Source organism: Manis javanica, chromosome 14, assembly GCF_040802235.1.
Source record: "Manis javanica isolate MJ-LG chromosome 14, MJ_LKY, whole genome shotgun sequence".
NCBI lineage: Eukaryota > Metazoa > Chordata > Mammalia > Pholidota > Manidae > Manis > Manis javanica.
In genome coordinates, this window is record NC_133169.1 from 58,519,174 (window position 1) to 58,538,533 (window position 19,360).

Here is a 19,360-nt window from a genome sequence, read left to right on the forward strand (position 1 = left end):
CTTCTGTCCTTGTGTAGAAGCTGTTCAAGAAGCCCTCAGGTCTTTGGGAGGAATTGCTTTATGTTGGTATAGATTCAGTGTGTCTGTGGGTGGTGGTGGTGTGAGTATGGCAGTCTTCCTACATTGCCATCTTGGACTGCTTCCCTCCAAAGAATATTCCTGTATATAAATCTTTGACTAATCTCTGCTTATTGCTTTGGGATAAATTCCTAGGTAGTGTATTACCAATGCAGTGAAATGTGAACCTTTTAAAGGTTCTTTATACAGTTGTAAAGTTTCTCTTCAGAGGTGGCTGACACACTCTTGACTTTCTAATGGGTTTTGACTAGAAAGCATCAAACTGAAGTTTGTAAAACTGAAGTTCAGACATGAAAACCTTAGGATAATGAGTATGGTGCCTGACGTGAGATGAGATACTACCTGCCTGCCATGGCGATGCGCTTGAGACACTGTCACATTTGATCCTCAAAATGTCACTTTGTGCTGGTACTTTCAGCCTTATCAATGAAATGAGAGAAAATGGCCAAGTATCTTTCTTAAAAGTCACAAACTCACAAAATGTGGGCCCAAGAATTAAGCATTGGTTTTGATTTCAGAAGTCATTTTCTTTCCCCTATGTCATTACAACCCGAGAACTTAAATCATTTTTGTTTTGAAATGAGTACTTGGGAGGAAGGAAGTATAGGTGACTTGGAAGTGGTGGAGAGGAGGTGAGCAGCAGTTAGAAAGCATATTGTCTTAGTAAAGATAATTTACAAACTGATAAAACACTGTGTTAAAGGCATTTTTGTCAAGAAGTTATTTATTAAAAGCCAGGGGTGCACCAGGCACAATTCTTATTCTTGTCCAATAGGCTAATACAAATGATGTAACCAATTCACTTATTAGTTCTCTGATTAAACAAAATACATTTCATAGAAATGATTATAAAATGCATTGCAGATAAAAACAGCATATCTTTTATATTATAGATTTTATGGTACCTAAATAATTAAGAAAAAAAAAGCTAGCTAACCTATATGGTAAATAGAAGTTAGCAAACCATGAGTTATTTTATTCAGCAGTGAGGAAAAGCATGCTTCCGTCATGCTGAAATGGGTTTCAGCATTTAGTACAGGCATCCTGTTTTCAAAACTAATATATAGTCCACCCATAATCTTAAAAATTCAGTGTTTTCATGCTGTAGCAAATCACTATTATATATTTGGTTTAAAGATTAGTTTTGGTTTCAAGGTAAATTTAATTTAGTATTTCAGTCCCATGTCTCACAGATCCTTGATATGGGGTGGGTGAGAATCAGTCCAATTAAGTATTAGAGGAATAACACAAAACATAAATGGAAAAGTTTAATCTTCTTTGCTCCATATTCTTGCCAATATAATTGAGAAGTTAAGATACACAGGTGATTTAAACAACAGCAGCAGCAGAAGACAGACAAATTGCTGGTGTTATTTGTTTGAAGCATGTCTGTCCATTAGAGCTATTTATTGTCTTTTAGGAGAGTCGTGGCTCATTATTTAAGGACCTTACCAATGTTGTTGGCACACAATAAATCCCTTAGTTTGAAGGTTGGTTAAGAGGGGTGGTAAAGGAGAGAAGAGGCGGATGGGAAGGACTCAGAAGGCACGGAGTGGAGTGTATTTGCTGATACAATCGTGAAAACCGCTGAACCACAATCAGCCAGGGCCTGCTCGAGCCCTCCAGAGATGTGTCTGTTTTCTTCAGGCTTAGCACTGAAAGCTTCCTCTGAGTCAAGTCAGCTTTTATGGCACAGGAACCAAAACTACTCCCCTTCCTCCCTTTTCTGAGCTTTAGACCTCCAAGCACAAGCGTAGCCGGGCATCGATGCCGCTCCACTCTCTCCTCTGGCCAGCAGGGAGCACCTTCTTCAAAGGGAAGCACGAGGTATCATGGTGGCTCGAGCAGCCTGGTCAGTCAGTCATCATTCTCAAGCAGCTTTTGCAAGTTGTTCTGTATCTTGAAATAGTAAGAGAGAAGCTTCTGTTATTAACTAGAATGGAGTACATTAAGGGCACACTGGCCATAGCCTATATAATCTTTGAGATTATTCTACCTTGAATGAAAAGCTACACATGGGGTAAATTTAGATCAGGCACACAAATGCTTTTTAATGGAACAGGATGTCGACAATCCACTTTAAAATCAGTGGAGACCAAGAGAAATCAGATAGAAGAAAACTAACGAAAGCACTGACCACATGAAGTGTGACCTAAATGCGTTCAGACACAATGGGAAACTGGTCCTCACAGAGCCTAGTAATGGTTTGAACCAGACAGACACCACAGAATTATGTTTAACACTCCCATTAACGATTCCGAAGACTGTGAATTTCACAGGGATAGGAACCTGTATCTTTGGATCTCAAGCCTTACAGTGTTGGGCATTAACAGTGTGCTCTGTAAATGTTTGTTGAGCAAATAAACTTAGAGGAATTCAGAGTAAGGAATTCTCAGCAATCAATACTGTGATCAGAGTAGCAAATCCTATAGAACCAAAGGAGAAAATCTTCCTTCAGTCTGTGATGTGCTATAAACATACGGAGGGTAAGTAAAGAGGAAAGGATGTAATATATACATGCCCAGTACTTCATGCATGCTCACTGTAACCAGATGCCACAATTACACAGAGAGGGTTTTCACAAGAGAGTGAGGGCCAGAGAGGCTATATAACAGGACCCGTTACACAGGTAATAAGTAGCAGAGTAGGGGGAAGAACAGGTGTGACTCCAACGTTTATGCTTTCTTCAGTGCTGCTCTGCTATCAATGCCATTTCCAGTTCTAAGAAAATAAGCATTCACTTCTTTACCCACAAAAGGCATTGCCTTCATCCCCCATGTTACCACTTCTTGTCTTCCCTGCCTATCCCACCAGACTGAAGATAAATGGAAAAGCAGGAGTGGGAAGGGAGAAAAAGAAATGAAAGAAAGGACTGAATCCAAAATACATTACACACACCCAACAAAACACCCAAAAGTAAAACAAAGGAGAAAAATGGGCAAGTTAGAGGAGAAAATAAAAATGGCCAATAAATATATGAAAAAATGTTCCAGGAAAATGCAAAGAAAAGCCACAGTGAGATCTGATTTCATATTGTCACACTGATGGTAGAGTGCCGGAATGGACGGGGATGGAACCGGTGGGAAGGGAATTTGAGGGCCCATTTGAAGACAGATTGCATAAGACGTGTCAACTAAGTAGCTGATCAGTGGCAACTGAAAAAAGAGGAAGGAGTTAAAGATTATTCTTAGATGTTTAATGAGGATGACTGAAGTAGCACTGATACCATATGGATATCCGGACATTATAAGCAGGACAGATTATGAGGCTTAAGTGTGACTAGTTCCTGGAGGAATTGCTACTATTGAGTAAAAAGAGCTGAGATGGGGCTCATGCCGGACTCTGCTATTTCACCACAGTACTGTGCTGCATTATCAGCAGAGTGCCTCTGAGGAGGGCAGCAGGCCACTCAGTAAGAACCTGGGTGTGGGCTGGGAAATGGTTTTATGCTTAGATTCCTTTGAGCGATGTGTGCAACTTGCAATTTATACCTTTTTAGAACTTCAACATACCCACTTTAACCCTAAATCCACTTCTTACTACATCTGCTTTGGGACACAGATTTCTATTTGTCATACTGGCCTCCTAGCCATGTAGCTGGGCTCCATCTGAAGCCCTATGTAAGACATGGCCAGGTGTCTGCCTTCTGCAGACAAGCTCTCATTATAGAATGTGGTGCCCTTGCCAGGCCCTGCAGAAGAATGGCAAGAAATGCAAAAGATGGCAGCAGGATTCTGTGTGCTTCTGGTCCAAAGCTAACCACTGTGTGCCAGAATAAACAAAAGAGAAAATTAATACCACCCCTTCTCTAGGTCAACACAGTAGTCAAACATTTGGAAGCATTTCAGTAAAAAAGAAAAGAAATGGTTTTATATTCGCAGCAACTAACATTTTAGAAAGAACAATGCCGGTTGCTACGCCACACCTTCTCTAGGTGGACTCTGGATTTACAAGAGAAAAGGTTTCCAAGTTTGCCCACAGACACAATGATTCAACAGGAATTATCTGTCATGCCTTGGCTTAGAACAGAAGTTTGGAAAACTCCTTTGCTCTAAATACTTCAGTGGTTACATGCTAGGTAACACTTAGAGCAAACCATAATTCTGACTCCTTTGTATTCCACGTTTCTTCCTGTAAGTGTAACTGCCCTTTTAGGGAAAGCTAGCAAATACTGGATGTTTGTGGTAGCCGTTTGAACTAAACACTTCACTCTAAACCTTTCCTTAAAGATCAGGGTAAAAACAAGTATCAGAAGGACAGACCTACTGAAAGGAGAAAGTTAATTCAGTTTAATTTTGGGGTATTTCTGGCATGCCTTCTCGTTCATCCTTTTACTGACTACTAAGAATGCCACAGTTGTAGGCTTGCCTTATGGCTGGAGCTAAAGGTTTCCCAGTGGCCTTATCAGCAAGGCCTAAGGTTGGATTCTGAGCAACAGTAAAGCAGAGGGTTTATAAGTACAACTCTGGAGTCCAACAGACTTCCTTCAAAAGCCAGGTCTGCCAACTCTCTGTAAGTATCTCCTTGAGCAAATTAATTTGAAACTTTGTTTCTTCCTCTTGTCTGACAGGAACAATGACAGGGCTGTATTAGAGCCTGAATGCAGTATTTTATGTGTGGCAACAGTCAGCCTGGCTGGACCTCTCTGGTCCAGACACTCCCTACTATGTCCCTCCACTGAGTCCAGTGTTAGCGGTCACTTATCACTGGGCCCTATGTACAGAGAAATATTTCTAACCAAGGAGGAATCCAAAAGATAGATTAAACCCTATTTCTTGGTGGAAATAAAAAATACTCTTTCACATGTACTATGCCATGCAATCCCCTGGCTGGCTTTGGCATGTAACCCCTGATCTGTGGCATCTCCTAGGCACTATCACTCCTGCCCCTAACACGGCAAAGAAACCAGTCACCTTTTCTAATTTCATTATGTTAGCTGAAAGCTCTTGGCAGAGGATCTCCACATTTAATTGTACTTGTGACCCCAGACCAGATGGTGCCGTCTGTCTGTAAGAACAAAGAGAAAGATTATTGTGGAATGGCAAAGAAGTGGAATGAAGACATTTTCAATGTATTTGAACAGAAAACTAGGTTGTAGTAGAGAGTGAGCATTTAACTTGTTAACATCAGAAAGGCGCTGCAGTAATCCACAACTCCAGACCAGATGTTTAGGGGACTGATTCTTAAAAGCTCAGCTGGAATTCCCTTGAGCTATTTTTGTTTACGTGGTTATGCTGTACGTTGGCTTCCAAATAAAAATCAGACAGTTACTCTCAAGCACGTGGTTTCTTAGGCCCCTTTTATTAACCTCTAATGTTCTCTTTATCCCTACTAGAGTGTAAATTTGAAAAAAGTTAGTGCTCATCTCAACCATATACTTATTTTTTTAATGGGAGAAGGAAGCATTTACATCAGAACTTTCAGAATGTTTAGGGATGTCTTTAATCAAATTTCTGCTGAAGTGTGAGACTTTTGTAGTCCCTTCTCTGAGACTTCCCATAACAAACGTAATCGTCCCTGTCTTTTAATTTATTCATTATTTTTCATTCTTCATTGCTTCCTATTTGACTGCGTATGTCACAGGCTCTTACACTTGGGTCCATTAAGTCCTATACTAGCCAAAATTGCAGGAAATTTTAGAGATATATGTACATTTTCCTAGAGAGGTGTTCTAAAGTTGTTTATCATATCTTCATGTCAAGGTTAAGAGCCATGGTCTGTAACTTCTCTTGTATTTCTTGGTTGCAATTTATTTCTGGCCATTATACTTTTAGATGGCAATGACTGGTTTAAATTATTTTGCATAGGATCCATTTTGAGCTATAGGAACATGGCAAATTATTATCTAAATATCAGGAAAGCAATCAGATGTTTTTATGTTTACTGGTTCTCAAATAGTTTTTTATCCTTGATCCATATTATCAAGATCTTAGATCCCAAGAAGGAAAAATCCCAAGAAGGAAACAGAATCTAGATGAGGGATCTGAGACCCAGAGAACTAATTTATCAACGTGAAATCCTGACAGTATGCAGGCTGTTAGTATACTAACAAAGCTAGTACCACGTATGGATTCATAAGGATGGCTCTGCAGTGACTGAGCAACCAGGTTACAAGGGTGGATTTAGTGACCCGGGCAGCATGGCTGGACTACTCTAGGAGGAGGAAGGTAACTGGGGAAGCTCAGGTCCTGCAGGATGTCATTAACACACCTTCCCATCACGGGTGTTCTCTGACCTCATGTCGTATGTGATCTTTGTGACTTTTCCTTTAATTGATTATTTTCAGATCTATTTCCTCCTGAGTTGATATTTAAATAGCAGAATGAATATTCCATTTACCTTTGTTAGTGTAATTTTCCCCTCATCATGACCAAATTAGTTAAATGATACTAGGATATGAGGTCCATTCTCCAAAAAAAAAAATCAACCCTTTATATGATAGTGAAGTAATAGCCTGCAGTAATCTCCAGCCACCTCCTGGCTGTAAGTGTTTTAACATTTGGAACAAGAGCGGAGATTGGGAGCAGGGTGTGAATCTATTCCAAACAGTTCTTTAGGCTTCTGGATTATTGGTTCAAGCGTATGTTTATGTTTAGGTAATTGTTAGAATGTAATCAAAGGCCCTAGAATGGTATAGAATAAGAGATCTCAAGGTATAGACCCCAGCCCAGTACCACCGTCATCACCTGGGCACTCGACAGAAATGCAGGTTTTCAGGCCCTACCCCAGATCTACTGCATGAGAAACTCTGGGGATGGGCCATGCAATCTGTCTTACTAAGTCCTCCGGTGTCTGGGAAGCACAATGAAGAGAGCCAGACCCAGTTCTAGGCTGTTTCTCACAACCGAGGAGCCGCTGTAGGCTGGGAAGCCTGTGATCTTTGTAGTCTTATAGAAGTGCATCTGAATCCCATTTCAGACTCTAAGAGTCAACTAATTAGATCTCTGAGTTTCAATTTCTTCATCTGTAAAATGGAAATAGTTATTTTATAAGGTTATGAGGAAGATAACATGAGAGAAGATTGTTTTTTATCTGTGTGTGTACATATCCATTCTAATACAGTCTCTAGTACATGGACTACAGGTGTGGACTCTAAAGGAATCTGTGCTTTTGAAGCTTTTAGGCTAAAAGTATGTTTTCTAACATGGAAAGATGTGTTTTTTTAGGAAAAAAAAAGTGTCAAAATCCTCATGAAAATGGGTTTAATGGAACTCAATGTCCGAATCAGTTTAATTAGGTCAGGTAAGTTGGGGATGACTGTAATGGAGAATCTTCCTAGATACAGTCAACTAATTAGTAGCCACAGAGATCTTTATAGTGGTCAAGTTTTGTAAATAAGTTAATATAAAGAGTTACACATGATGGAACTGCTGAGTTACTTATATTCTTTCTTTCCTATGAATGTCGTGACTCACTGCCATTTTACTGAGATAAATTTGTATATTTTAATAAATGGGCCAAGGTCACAAGAGTCTTAGGATAACAGGATAAGATAATGTAAAGTTAGGCTTGTTTCTTCCCCTCTCATTGGCAACACTACAGCAACTCCAGAACATGCAGAGTCCTGTCATTCATTTCTGGGACCCTCCCACCTTTACTTCCCATATAGATACTTCACAAAATGTCTCATGCTGAACGTATCCTCTATTAATGTTTGCTAAGAAGGATGCTGAGTTCAGGTCCTTAAGTATATAAGTTAGTATACTAATCCCGACAGCAAGCAGATGATAGCCCTGGGGAACTGTCTTACTCAGTATGATGGGTGTCCACACTGGAGGCAAGTGACCCCAGCCGCTCCTCCAGAGTGTTAATTCTGTATCTCATGTAGAAGGTCGAGATGATTAGTGCGCAGACACTGGAAAGGGATAAAAGAGAAATTCTCATTAGGTTAATGGCCAGGACCTGATGTTCATAATACAATAAACTCAGAGCTGACGTTGTACATTTCAGAAGGTGTTTTCTAAAATAACTTAGCCAAAGAGACTTTAAAAAGGTCTTTTTTCACCAGGCTGATGCTTGTCCCAAAACTTTAGAGCTAGATGGGGATTTAAAATCCTCTATTCCAAATCCAAGTTCCTCAATGTACAAATAATGGGCATTCTAGTAGGATCTCTCAAGGCCATTCCCAAGGTGGGTTACCAAGCCAGAACGCCTCCTCCCACATGGTGCTGCTCTTGCTAAAAGGGCCTGGCCAGTGAGTGTCCAGTCTTGTTCTCAGGGAGAACAAGATTCCCTACATTTTCTGGAAACCAAACTGGGTGCGTTCTCCTTGGTTGTAAGGAACAGCCTAGCACCCGGTCAGTCCCTTTTCAGAACAACAGCTGGTGGCAGACTGAAGCTAAGGGAGAAGTTAAAAAAGCCAATGTCTCTGGTTTCAGTAAAGGGGATGACATTTTAAAGTTGTTTTGGTCTCTATCCAGAGGACATGGGATAGATGGAAAAATTAAACCTCAGCAGTGACAGAGATGCTTCATAATTCACTGAATAATTTCTCAACTAATGGTTTTTTCCCCACTGAGAACTTAGTCCTCGGCTGGATTTGACACATTTTGCTTTTCTTTCCTCTCTTCTCACTGCTTATTTAAATAAGATGGGGATAAATATGAAAATGCGACCTAAGCCTAAGAAAAGAAGAAGTATTGAGAGACAAAAATTGTCAAAGAAAAGATTTGGGTCACATTAGAGGCATTGAGATTTACAATGACTCTTGGCAACATGAAAAGAAGAGATTATTTCTGTAGAGAGCTGAATCATTTTCTTAAATCACTCATAGTAAATTCATTTACTTACACAACAGCATAGAATATAAGAATATGGTGGAGAGTCATATATTTCTGAGACTTTACTTTGTGTAAGATTCCAATGGTTTCTGACTGACCTGCTGGGTAGAAAACAAAAGTTAGTTTTCGAACTGTAAGATCCCTCCTTCATCTGGCGAGAGATTTATTTCTAGGTAATTGAAATTGGAGAAAACAATAATTGAAGCCTTCCAGGTGTCATTTTAACTAGTAGTTACAATTCCTTCTAACGTGTCACTCAAAACATATTTATTGAGAGCCTTCTCTGTGTCAAGCATTGCACTGGAGTGAATGGTAAACGATCTAGACAGCAGCTTTTCTCTCATGCATAAATGGTAACCAGCTTTAGAATAACTGATAAATAAGAAATAATCCAAGAATTTGAGTTTTAACAGCAACTATTGAATTATAATCTCAGAGTATTCAGAATAATGATGGGACCTCCATGAGAGCTATTCACCTTTGTAGCCCCCAGAGTAAAAACACAGAACTGGGTACTATTTGTTGAAGGAATAAATGAATTACTATGCAAAGACCTACCACAGGAAGGGGAGCGAATATGTAAGGTAGCCATAAAGTGAAACAGGAGGGTCCTTTGAAAGTCACAAGCAGATGTTCCCCCCCGCCCCCACAGTATAATTTGTTCCTTACCGTGTGCAGGGAGAGACCTGGCTTTTCCTTCAGGCACTCTATTTACATGGGTGTCGGGCCGAGTGGGTTTTGCTTCCCCCTTGGGGACATTCAGAACTCTCTGGGATTCTGCCACGTGGAAATCTATCAAGCGGAAACAGGGCTGGTTAAGTTTTTCTCCCCAAGGCGTTTATAAACATAGGCACAACCACAAAGCAAATCAATCTCTTAACACACGTAATGGCTGAGAATATAGATCCATTTTCTCACAAGTTGGCTGACTGGTTGGGGATGGAAATCCAATGCTCAATAGTTAAATGACAGGACATAAGTCCCACTGGCTTATGGGAATGATTCAGCTTGAACAATGAGTAATATTACATAAGAGGTAAGAAAACATTGGGTTTCTTTCAACAACCCTAATATTATGCAGATTTAGGAGACATTTATTAAATGTGTATAAAAGGAAATGGATTTTTACCACATAGGCAGCTCCTTTTCCTAGAACTTTTGAACTACCCTTTGTCCAGAGTCCCTTTCTCAATTGTTAACTAGGAAGACAATGTTTTTTTTTTTTTTGTTGTTGTTGTCGGTTTTGTTTCTGTTTCTGTTTTTAAGGGGTGAGATGACAATGTTTTGTGGCAAATTAAATTTTGGTCAACATAAAACAATTTCTCAGACCTCGAGAGTTTTCGGATTCAGGAGTCTGAGAGCCGGAACTGCTGTATCCTTCCATCTCTTGCCTTCTCTGTTGAACCACTCCATCCAGATCTGAGAATTCATCATTGAAATCCTGAAGGGAAATAACGAGATGAAGAGAGGTCCTCTGTAACCCCCAGCCCTTTCACCTGGGCCTGTCCTATCATATGTGAAAAAGAAGGACAGGTCACCCCATACTATGGGGGTTTTCCCAACAGACCAGAGGATCTGGTTACTGAAACATATTTCTGGGCAGTTAAGAGTTCTACCAACAAACTGTGGCCAACTTGTTTGAAACAACAAATGCCTAGAAAAAAATGCCGAGGATTGAAAAGTTTCCAACGTGAAGCTGGAGAAGACTTATTATTTGCACTTGTGATGAGAAAAAGTGACTGAAATAGACATTTATAAGAGGAAAAAGGAGAAAGAAAGCTCTAACTGCATGTTCTGAAACAGAGAGAAAGGAACTCTTAAATTATAGTTTAATAAAAAGTGTTGGAAACAGAACAGGGAAAATGGCTTTAGCAAATTAGACACTGAAAGGGAAGTGTTAGCTTTTTTTCTTCTCTCAACCAAATCAGAGTCAGATAGTACATTTAAATTACAGAAGGATGATAGAGCAATGAGGGGTATGGACAAAGTAGGGCTGTTTCACGTTGTACTCACTTGTTCCCCCAAAGTGTTTAAGAACTAAAGAGACAAGAGGTGTCATTAGAATGTCCTGGTGAAGTACAATTAGGCGGAGCTCTTCACAATTTAGTTAGTTGCCAAATGCAGGAGAGACTACTCTTGGAGGCAAATTACCGATCTTTTACCTTAAACTCGCCATCTTTTAGCTATTTTGACACTCATTTCAGTTTCGTGCAAGAATTTATAAGAGAAGAAAAACTGAAATATTCAAGTCTCTTCAACTTAATGATTATTTACTGAATGCCTATCATGGACCAGGTAGAATGCAAAGCTCTTTACATTCGTGACTGTACTTCATCTTCAGAGCCACACCATGAGGCTGGTATTTTACTGGATGAAGAAACTGAGTCACAGTAGCTACAGAGCACTTAAAAGAACTGGTCTGATGGCATAGCTCAGCTGGGTGGAACCCAGACTTGAAACCTGGTTTGTTGGATTCCAAATAATATGTTTCATTCTATTTTGTACTGCTTCCCACTACCTTTTTAAGCATACAATTGAGTGGTTTTAGAATAAACATAATGGTGTGCAACCATCACCAATACCTCATTTCCAGAACATTTCTATCACCCCCAAAAAGAAACCCTATGCTCATTAGTAGTCACTCGCAATCTCTCCTTTCCCTCCATCTCTTGGCAACCACTAATCCACTTTCTGGCCATATGGATTTGTCTATTCAGGGCATCTCATACAAATAGGATCATATGATGTGTGCTTTTTGGGTCTGGCTTCTATCACTTTGCATGTTTTCGAGGTTCGTCCATGTTGTAATATGTAGTATCATTACTTCTTCCTTTATAGGTCAAGTAACATTCCATTGTGTGGATATATTACATATATTTTATTGATCCATCTACCAGTTGATGGACATTTGGGTTATTTCTACTTTTTGGCTATTACAACTATGGTCCTTCTTGAACAGGTTTTTGTATGAACATGTTTTCAATCCCTCTACATTTTAACAGCTGTCCAACAAGATGTCTAGATGTCAAAACCATGACCTCATACCATTTTACCACAGTTATTTCAACATTTAACAATAATCAATTTGGGAATAACCATTTGAATAATACAGCTAGGACTCTCAGTCTAGCATTACACCATCATAGGTACAAATCTCGTACAAAGAGAGGGAGCTACTTCTCACTGGAGTTTTTCTCTGTAGTCAAGAAAGTCTAAAGGAATCAAAGAATCTCTGCTTTTCCCTTGGGCGTTATAACTTTTTTTCTTCTAAAGCTATTACTGGGTATTCTCTATCTTCTCTACTAAGCTGTAAAGTCTTTGCAGGAAAGCACTAGTTTTGACTTTTCCTAGCATCCCCACAGCGACCTTAGCACAGTGCCTTGAACATAGAAGACATTCAGTGGTTTGTGGGATGAATCACACCCTGCCCCAAATAGATTTGTGAATCCCTCTAAAACAACACTGATAAACAGGCAGACCAGGATGTTATGACTACTGCCAAGGACTAGTCACTCGCCAAGATGGCCCACTGTCATGTTTCTTGTCTTTCTGCAGGACAAACCTTTGATTACTTGAAAAAAGTTTATGGCCCCTATGGTTGTCCTCTTCTTCAGGACAGAAATGCCCTATTTCTTCCTTGTCTCAAATATTAGGGTCCTAAGTTCCTCCCACACCCTGGTCATGGCAAAAAGGTGTAACTGTGGGACATATTCCCTGTCTTTTGCATTTAGGTAGTTATGTAGGTGACTCACCAGAGGCAGAGATGAAGGGCGGTCTGCCCGGAAACTGTTTTCAAGAGAAGATGGATTGGGACTGTTACCAACACTTGTATTCTGAAATTATTGAAACAGAATGAAAAAAACAGATCAACTATAAAACCATTAGAAATAGAGACAAATGACACCAAACTGACACTCAGGGATGTCATACTTACTTCTAAGTGTCCACATACAGATTTTAGTAGTTTGTAAGTTGAATCTCTGGAGAGGAAGGAGACAAATATGTACTGAAAAACAAAACAGTAATAATTATTAACAGATACTGCCTGGTGAGAAGTGAGAGCTCAGAGTTTAGATATATATATATATTTTTTTCATTTTCATTATTTTTTAAAATTATATACACACATATATTTTTCTTTTAAATTGATGTAGGCTGTCCTCTGATCTGTTTTCATTCTGCTCTTCCACAAATGAAGTTTTTATTTCATGCCTGGAATAATGCAAATATATCTCCCTGCAAATTAACAAACCCCTCAAACCCAGTTTAAGTCATAAATGTAGAGCAAAATGAAGGCTCTCAGACCCTGACACTGGTGTCTCAAACAAGCACAGGTAGGGAAAGGCCTGGACATTAAAAAAAGACAAGTGGTATTTGCTAGAGCCTCTTTAAAGTCCTTCCATCTCCTCTTTTTTTTTTTTCTTTTAAGGTATTTAACAATTCCCAAGGGTCCATTTTCTTGGCTCTGACCTAGATTTCCACTAAAAATTTCCCAGCAGCCCTAACAGGCTCATTCTTTTTCCAGCCATTTCCAGATTCTTCCCTGTACAGATATGGAGATTTTCTAGTGGACATTTATAAGTAAGCTAGGGGAAAGAAGTTAACACCAGAGTGGGACAAGCAATTTAGGGGAAAGTTACATAAGGAGGAATGATTTCACCTTCAACAACATGTTGAGAAAATAGAAAAACCCACATTTTCTTCATCTATTTGAGCCATAGAATCTTTTCAGACCCCTTTTCCAGAAGTTTGTGATCATCCCTTTCATTCACCAATGAGAACTTGATATGCTTTTCAAGCACATATCGGTTTCTAAAGTAGAAACATTATAGGTTAACATGTTAACATTATGGGTTTCTGGCTTCAAATTTTGGCTCTGGCACTAAGTGGTGACATTGGGCAAATTGCTCAACTCCTCTTAGCCTTTTTCTTATTATCTGCCTCTTATTGGGGGCTAGTATGGAACAGATGTGAAAACATAAGGTAAACATTTAGTGTATGCCTGGCAGCGGGTATTTGGTGCTTGTTAGCCATTGGTATTAAGAAAAAAAACCACTCAAAGATTCACATGTTTCCCAGCCCATCAACATAGCCTCTTTTATCTTTCTTCCTCCTTCTTCACGTTATCCAGTGTGATTAGAAATGGAAAGTAGCTTTTATACTTTCACAGAAATAGTACATAAAATATTAAAAAGTAAGTCCAAGTGAAAAATGAGGAGCCCAACTATTCCACTTCCTCTCTTGCCAAGCTGAAATAAACACCACTCTCAATGCAAATATTTCTGGTTGCATGTCTGGGGTAGCCCAATAGTCGGCAATCACTCTAGAATTTCTGGAAGCAAACAGAGGCTAGAAGCCGGTTCTGGAGGTGCACCTGCATAGCAGGCACAAGTTTTATGTATATGGGAAGGCTGTGGAGAGGTCATAGGAAGGTAGGACACCCCCACCCCAGGGACTACTAAGAATCACAAGGTGGGGGTGGTGATTGTTTTATATATTAAAGAAACTGAATGTGTCACTGTGGACCAACCTGACAGATGTGAGTGAAAGGGAAATTGGAAAAGACCTTGTATTTCTTTTGACCTTGGTCAGGCAAGCATAATTAAGTCAGCAGGCAATTAAAAACCAGCAACAATTAGATTAGACTAAATCCCTTGTGAGGGGAAAGAGCACTGCACAAATGTCTAAAATCTGTTCTTGTAAAACCTGGTCTTACAGCACATCTCCTGATTCACCGTGAGAGATGCTGGTCTGATGGTTCAGGGTCTTGGTCCTTGGCAAGACACCCCAGGACAGTGGAGCCCAGAGCAGGACAAAGCAAAGGTGGCCTCGCTCTGTTGCATACTCACCCTGTCTGTGACCGTTGCTATAATCAGGGCATTTGGCACCAGAAGGGCAGTTTTGGTTTTCTTGATGAGGGTTACCGAGAAAGCTGGAATAGAGATCTGAAACAGAATCACTGAGTTAGTGCTGGTTTCAAAGAAAAATGCATCACGTTACTTTGACTCATGCAAACAGAGTCACATACATCCATGGTAAAAAGGAGGATGAGCTGACCCCCTCAGATTTACACACACTCACCAGAAAATCTATTTTAAAAAAATGCTTCGTTTATTCTGAAAAAGATCAACAAGGTCAGTGGGAAAGAGGAGGGCCTTATGTTAGTACTGCCAGCCGGAAGGAAGAAAAATGAGCTTTGACTTCTGAAATTTGCATTCACTTTTAGGTTGATGACATGGAGCGCTGCTCTGTTGCCCCCCACAGTTCTAGGTAAGATGGCTATGGAAGAATGGGGGGCTGATCTAAATTAGGTATTTTCTGAAAATGATTTTGTCAAAGAACTCTACCCACAAAACTTTTGAAGTGTGGGAAATAATAGAAGTTATACTTTGGGATAAATTTGGAAGAAAAGAATTTAAGATCTTCCAAGATAGATGATGATACAGAAATGAGACTTGTTTTCTGAGTAGCAATATACACATGGTTGCGAGGAGCTATATATATTTGGATTTTTTGGTAATTGAAGCATGGAATACCCTTAAGGAGTTTTCAATCAATTGCTTCATGAGTATAAAATGACAACTAGATAACATTTTAGAAATAAAGAATAAATCACTTTTCAGTTTGAGCCTAGTCAGAATGTGATACATGCATTTAATTTTATTAGCATCTGAAAATACCAATGGGCTAAAAGATCATGATTACATCAAGGCTGCACTTTATTAATATTTTTCCAGGGTATGGTGCTTAGAAAATACCCCAACTGAGCAGGTTGCTTGGTTGCCTTTAGCTCACGTTGGATCATGTTGGACCAAAGTTTGTTGGCATTGAGGAAATTCTGCCCCAGATCTGAAGCCTGCGTTGTCCTTAGAAGGGAGGCAATGTACAAATCACTCATGGTTTTTATGTTTCCACCTCCTGATAATTTTTAACATCTCATCCTTTAGATTAGATGAAGTAGAAGAAAAAATAATTCGAGTGCATTTTATCTTAAAACACCAGGTTACTCCTTTTACTTTATTTTTAGAGTCAATTCTTTCTTAACTGGACTTTGAAACCATTGCTACAATCCTATTAACTTTAAACTGCACTTACTGGCATTGTGAATCTCCCATCCCTTAACAGCGAGAATTCTCTGTTTACTAATGTCTTTAACCCCTGCTACTTTTGGTCAGAGGTGCTGGCTGTCTCTGAATTCCTGAGAATGATCTGTATCACACTGAACTGGACACCAGCGCTACCCAGTCCTCTTCCTCACTCCATTAACGAGTTCTTATAATCCAGAAATCTAGAAACATGGTGGGGAACTGTGTAATTTTGCTTTGCTATTACTAATTCAGATAATACTGTGAATCAAAATATAAAGGCACTGTAGTACAAAAATCACACGTGTGACCCAAAGAGCAGTAAGCTAGTTGGCTAATCAACACCAACAAAATAAAGAATTTCCCATATGTTTGTTAAGTGGTCTTTATCTACAAGGTTGCCAGTGGCTTTACGGAGAATATTTAAATAAAACTCCCACTCAAAATAAAAGGAGTTTTTAATCAGCTACTTTGCAAGTATAAAAGCTGTTTATTCATCATCGTGAGTCAGAATGATTGAAAGCTCACTGAGGTCATGCACACCCAGGGTGTTTCTCTGACTCTTGTTTTGGTGGCCTGGATGAACTGTGATGTGACATCGCAGCTCAAAGGGAAAGAATTTCAGTGGGTTGGAATGATCTTTTCCCTTCTGATGTCACAGTCCCAAGGTCCTCATTTTAGAAGGCAGGGCCTTGGGAAAACTGCCAATTCCTTCAGGCTATCTTCCTTAATGGCTCAGGTGTCACGGGCCATGCTCCCTGAAATCACTGTTTAATGAGAATGAAAAGATGTCAGCTAGCATCCTCTGGGGACTGTGGCTATGACTCTTCCAGACTAGGCCTTACACGTTCCAATTCCTGCTCATTTTGTGCTGGTAATAGGACAAAGTAGATCTAATAAGTAGCTTATTTACAGACCTGTTTTTCTAGATATCTCTAATGGTAACTAGTATGAATACAGTGCAATATATCAGTATTTGTTAAAGAGTTTTGGATTTAATGCACATCAAAACAAATAATGGCATGCTCTTGATATGAACAATTTTGACAGTTCTCTGGTGACATCTGGGCAAAAAGGATTTAGGGTAGGGTTGTGAGAGAGATAGATGTATATGAGGAAGCAAATGAGAGTGTTATTTAGGGAAAAGGGATGTTAGTGTCATCCAAAGGCATTTAGAACATGTAATATTTAGAACTATAATAAAGGAAACTTGGAATAAGGGTATAATACTGACCCAAATATTGTCACATTTAAAACGATGAATATTCACCATGTACAACAAAGTGAAGGGCTAGCCTTCTTTTTTAAAAGTTATACGAACCTTAGTGTCTTTTCCAAAGACCTTGGAATGAAAACAAATCCAGTTTTCTGATACAAAGAGCTTCCCTTGGTATAATATTTCTTTCTGTAGGGCACAGGTAAAACCTGGGAAAACAGACAGAAGTTTTACATAATTTAGAATCTCCATTTAAAAGAAAAATTGTGTATATATGTTGGTGACTCAGGGATGAGCAGAGATAACATATTCCTACTCAAAAATCTACTACTTCTTTGGCAGTTCTCTTTCATGGAGACGAGAGTCTGCTGTTTAATTCAAAGTCGTACGCACTGTAGTATAAGAATCAAAATGGAAAGGCCAGTCTGTTATTGCCAATGAGAGTTCAAAAATGGTGTTTCGAAAATCTTCATTTAGGAAGGTGAGCTGCTCCTGTGCTAGTATTAGCCCTCCTGCCCTCCCTTCCCTGCAGCTGTCACTAATGATGCCTTTTGAAATAGGTGGTCTCACTGCCTGAAGAGTGTGTGACCCACACCCTCCTGTTGGAGATCAGGGCAGGAATCCAGCATCTCGCCTTATCCCTGGTATACTGAGAGGCTGGAGTGGGACCCTGGTCTGCCATGAACCACGGCGGAACACGGCAGGTGTGATCACGGGGCCTGCAAAGCAAGGGACCGGCGTGTATGGCCACTGAGGTCCGTGTTACCTTTCAGCCTCTCCTAGGGGCCTCTTGCTTTAATTTAGTCCTGTTATCCTAACTCCCAGGACAACCCAGTCGCAATGCACTTCAGCAGTGACTCCGGAAGGTGAGGACACCACCCTGGAATCATCCTGGATGATTCCACAGCACGTGGAGAGGTCAGGTTTCCCGTTCTACACTCTGAGCTTTCAGGGTGCCTGGTGAAAGCTGGATGAAGCCAGCATGTTTCTTACATCATGACTTTTGGAAATGGAAATCTGTTCCCTGTGGTGATTCAATCTCTAGAGTGTGCCACCTCCCCCTGCCCCCGACAAAGATATTGGCATCATTTAAAATGTGTGACTTAAAAAGTCAAATGGGTCAGAACTTACTTTGCCTCAGTGGTTCCTCAGAGGGGACAATGTCAAACAGCTTGTGAAAATGCATGTTTGCCTTGTACTACGAGGAGAACAAACACGGGTTACAGCTCTCATTTTTTTTCTTTTTTTTTGTGAAGTATCACAAATGTTAACTTCAATTTAAATTACCTAACACATTATCCCTCCTCTAAGATAAATAGAGCATCTCTTAGGAATTCCTTCTCTCTGATCTTATCATCTCCAACACAGCCGAACTTCAGAGAAGGTAGGGCACCCAAAGATACCATTTTCCAAGATTTGTGACTTACTAGGTGGACATACATGGGCCACCACAAAGCTGATGGTGGTCAGCCTTCTGCCCCAGTGGCTACACAGGATACCCTGAGTAAGAAATTAGATGAAATGCTAAGGAATCTCACCAGGGAAGGTCATGGATTCGAAGGCACAAAAGATATGAGCACCCTCAGAAGAGGGCTGCAGTTAAAAGCCTTGCAATCAGATAAATCTGAGGGGAGGTCTTGGACACCTCTTCTTGGGTATGTGATCCTGGCCTAGTCACCCAACCCTTCTGGGCTTCAGTTCCCTCCTCTGAGCCAAGGGGGAAGCCACAGGCTTTCGTGGGAAAACACATCTCAGACCTACTACCTGGTGTTGGCACCACCACTGTCATGTTGTGAAGGCATCTCTGTAGCCAGTGTCAGGGGCGGGGACTGCTGGGACCAGTAGGATTTCATGCAGAACGCTTAACCCTCCAGGGCGGCAGAAGGCCCAAGAGTCTGAAGTGCTTCAAATCACTTCATTTTCTAGGCATCTGTTTCCACGGCTGTGGCAAACAGCAAAATGTGTAGACAGTGACTTGCACTTTGCTGAATGCTGTCACAGACAGCATGTCCACAGTGGCCTGGAGCTCCCGTCCCCATTCTGTGGGTCAGGACAGTGTGCCTCAGGGAGCCTGGGTGCCTCCACTGGTCCCACACGGCTGCGCGAGGCAGAACCATGTCCCTCTCCTGCAGGGCCTCTGCCTGCCGGGATGCTGCTGCTGAAAAGGTCTTATGAGGAGAACAGAGGGAGAGCATGGTGGG

At 40.4% G+C, this 19,360-nt stretch overlaps 1 protein-coding gene across 6 annotated transcripts in view; it reads right to left on the reverse strand.

Annotated features, from left to right (window-relative positions):
- Nucleotides 1-775: 775 nt before the first annotated feature.
- Nucleotides 776-19,360, reverse strand: part of GRAMD2B (GRAM domain containing 2B) — a 90,926-nt gene continuing 72,341 nt past the window's right edge. For 4 of the 6 annotated variants that reach the window (XM_037005219.2, XM_017673996.3, XM_017673998.3 and 1 more), the window contains 11 exons: nucleotides 18,291-18,357; nucleotides 17,265-17,368; nucleotides 14,708-14,803; nucleotides 12,793-12,864; nucleotides 12,611-12,691; nucleotides 10,188-10,299; nucleotides 9,528-9,650; nucleotides 8,869-8,959; nucleotides 7,829-7,933; nucleotides 4,992-5,085; nucleotides 776-1,977 (listed from right to left, as the gene is read on the reverse strand). In XM_037005219.2, coding sequence (XP_036861114.1) covers nucleotides 1,936-1,977; nucleotides 4,992-5,085; nucleotides 7,829-7,933; nucleotides 8,869-8,959; nucleotides 9,528-9,650; nucleotides 10,188-10,299; nucleotides 12,611-12,691; nucleotides 12,793-12,864; nucleotides 14,708-14,803; nucleotides 17,265-17,368; nucleotides 18,291-18,357 — 987 coding nt within the window. In that variant the 3' untranslated portion in view covers nucleotides 776-1,935. The remainder of the gene's footprint in view (nucleotides 1,978-4,991; nucleotides 5,086-7,828; nucleotides 7,934-8,868; nucleotides 8,960-9,527; nucleotides 9,651-10,187; nucleotides 10,300-12,610; nucleotides 12,692-12,792; nucleotides 12,865-14,707; nucleotides 14,804-17,264; nucleotides 17,369-18,290; nucleotides 18,358-19,360) is intronic. The other 2 variants (XM_037005220.2, XM_017673997.3) reach the window with 1 other exon arrangement.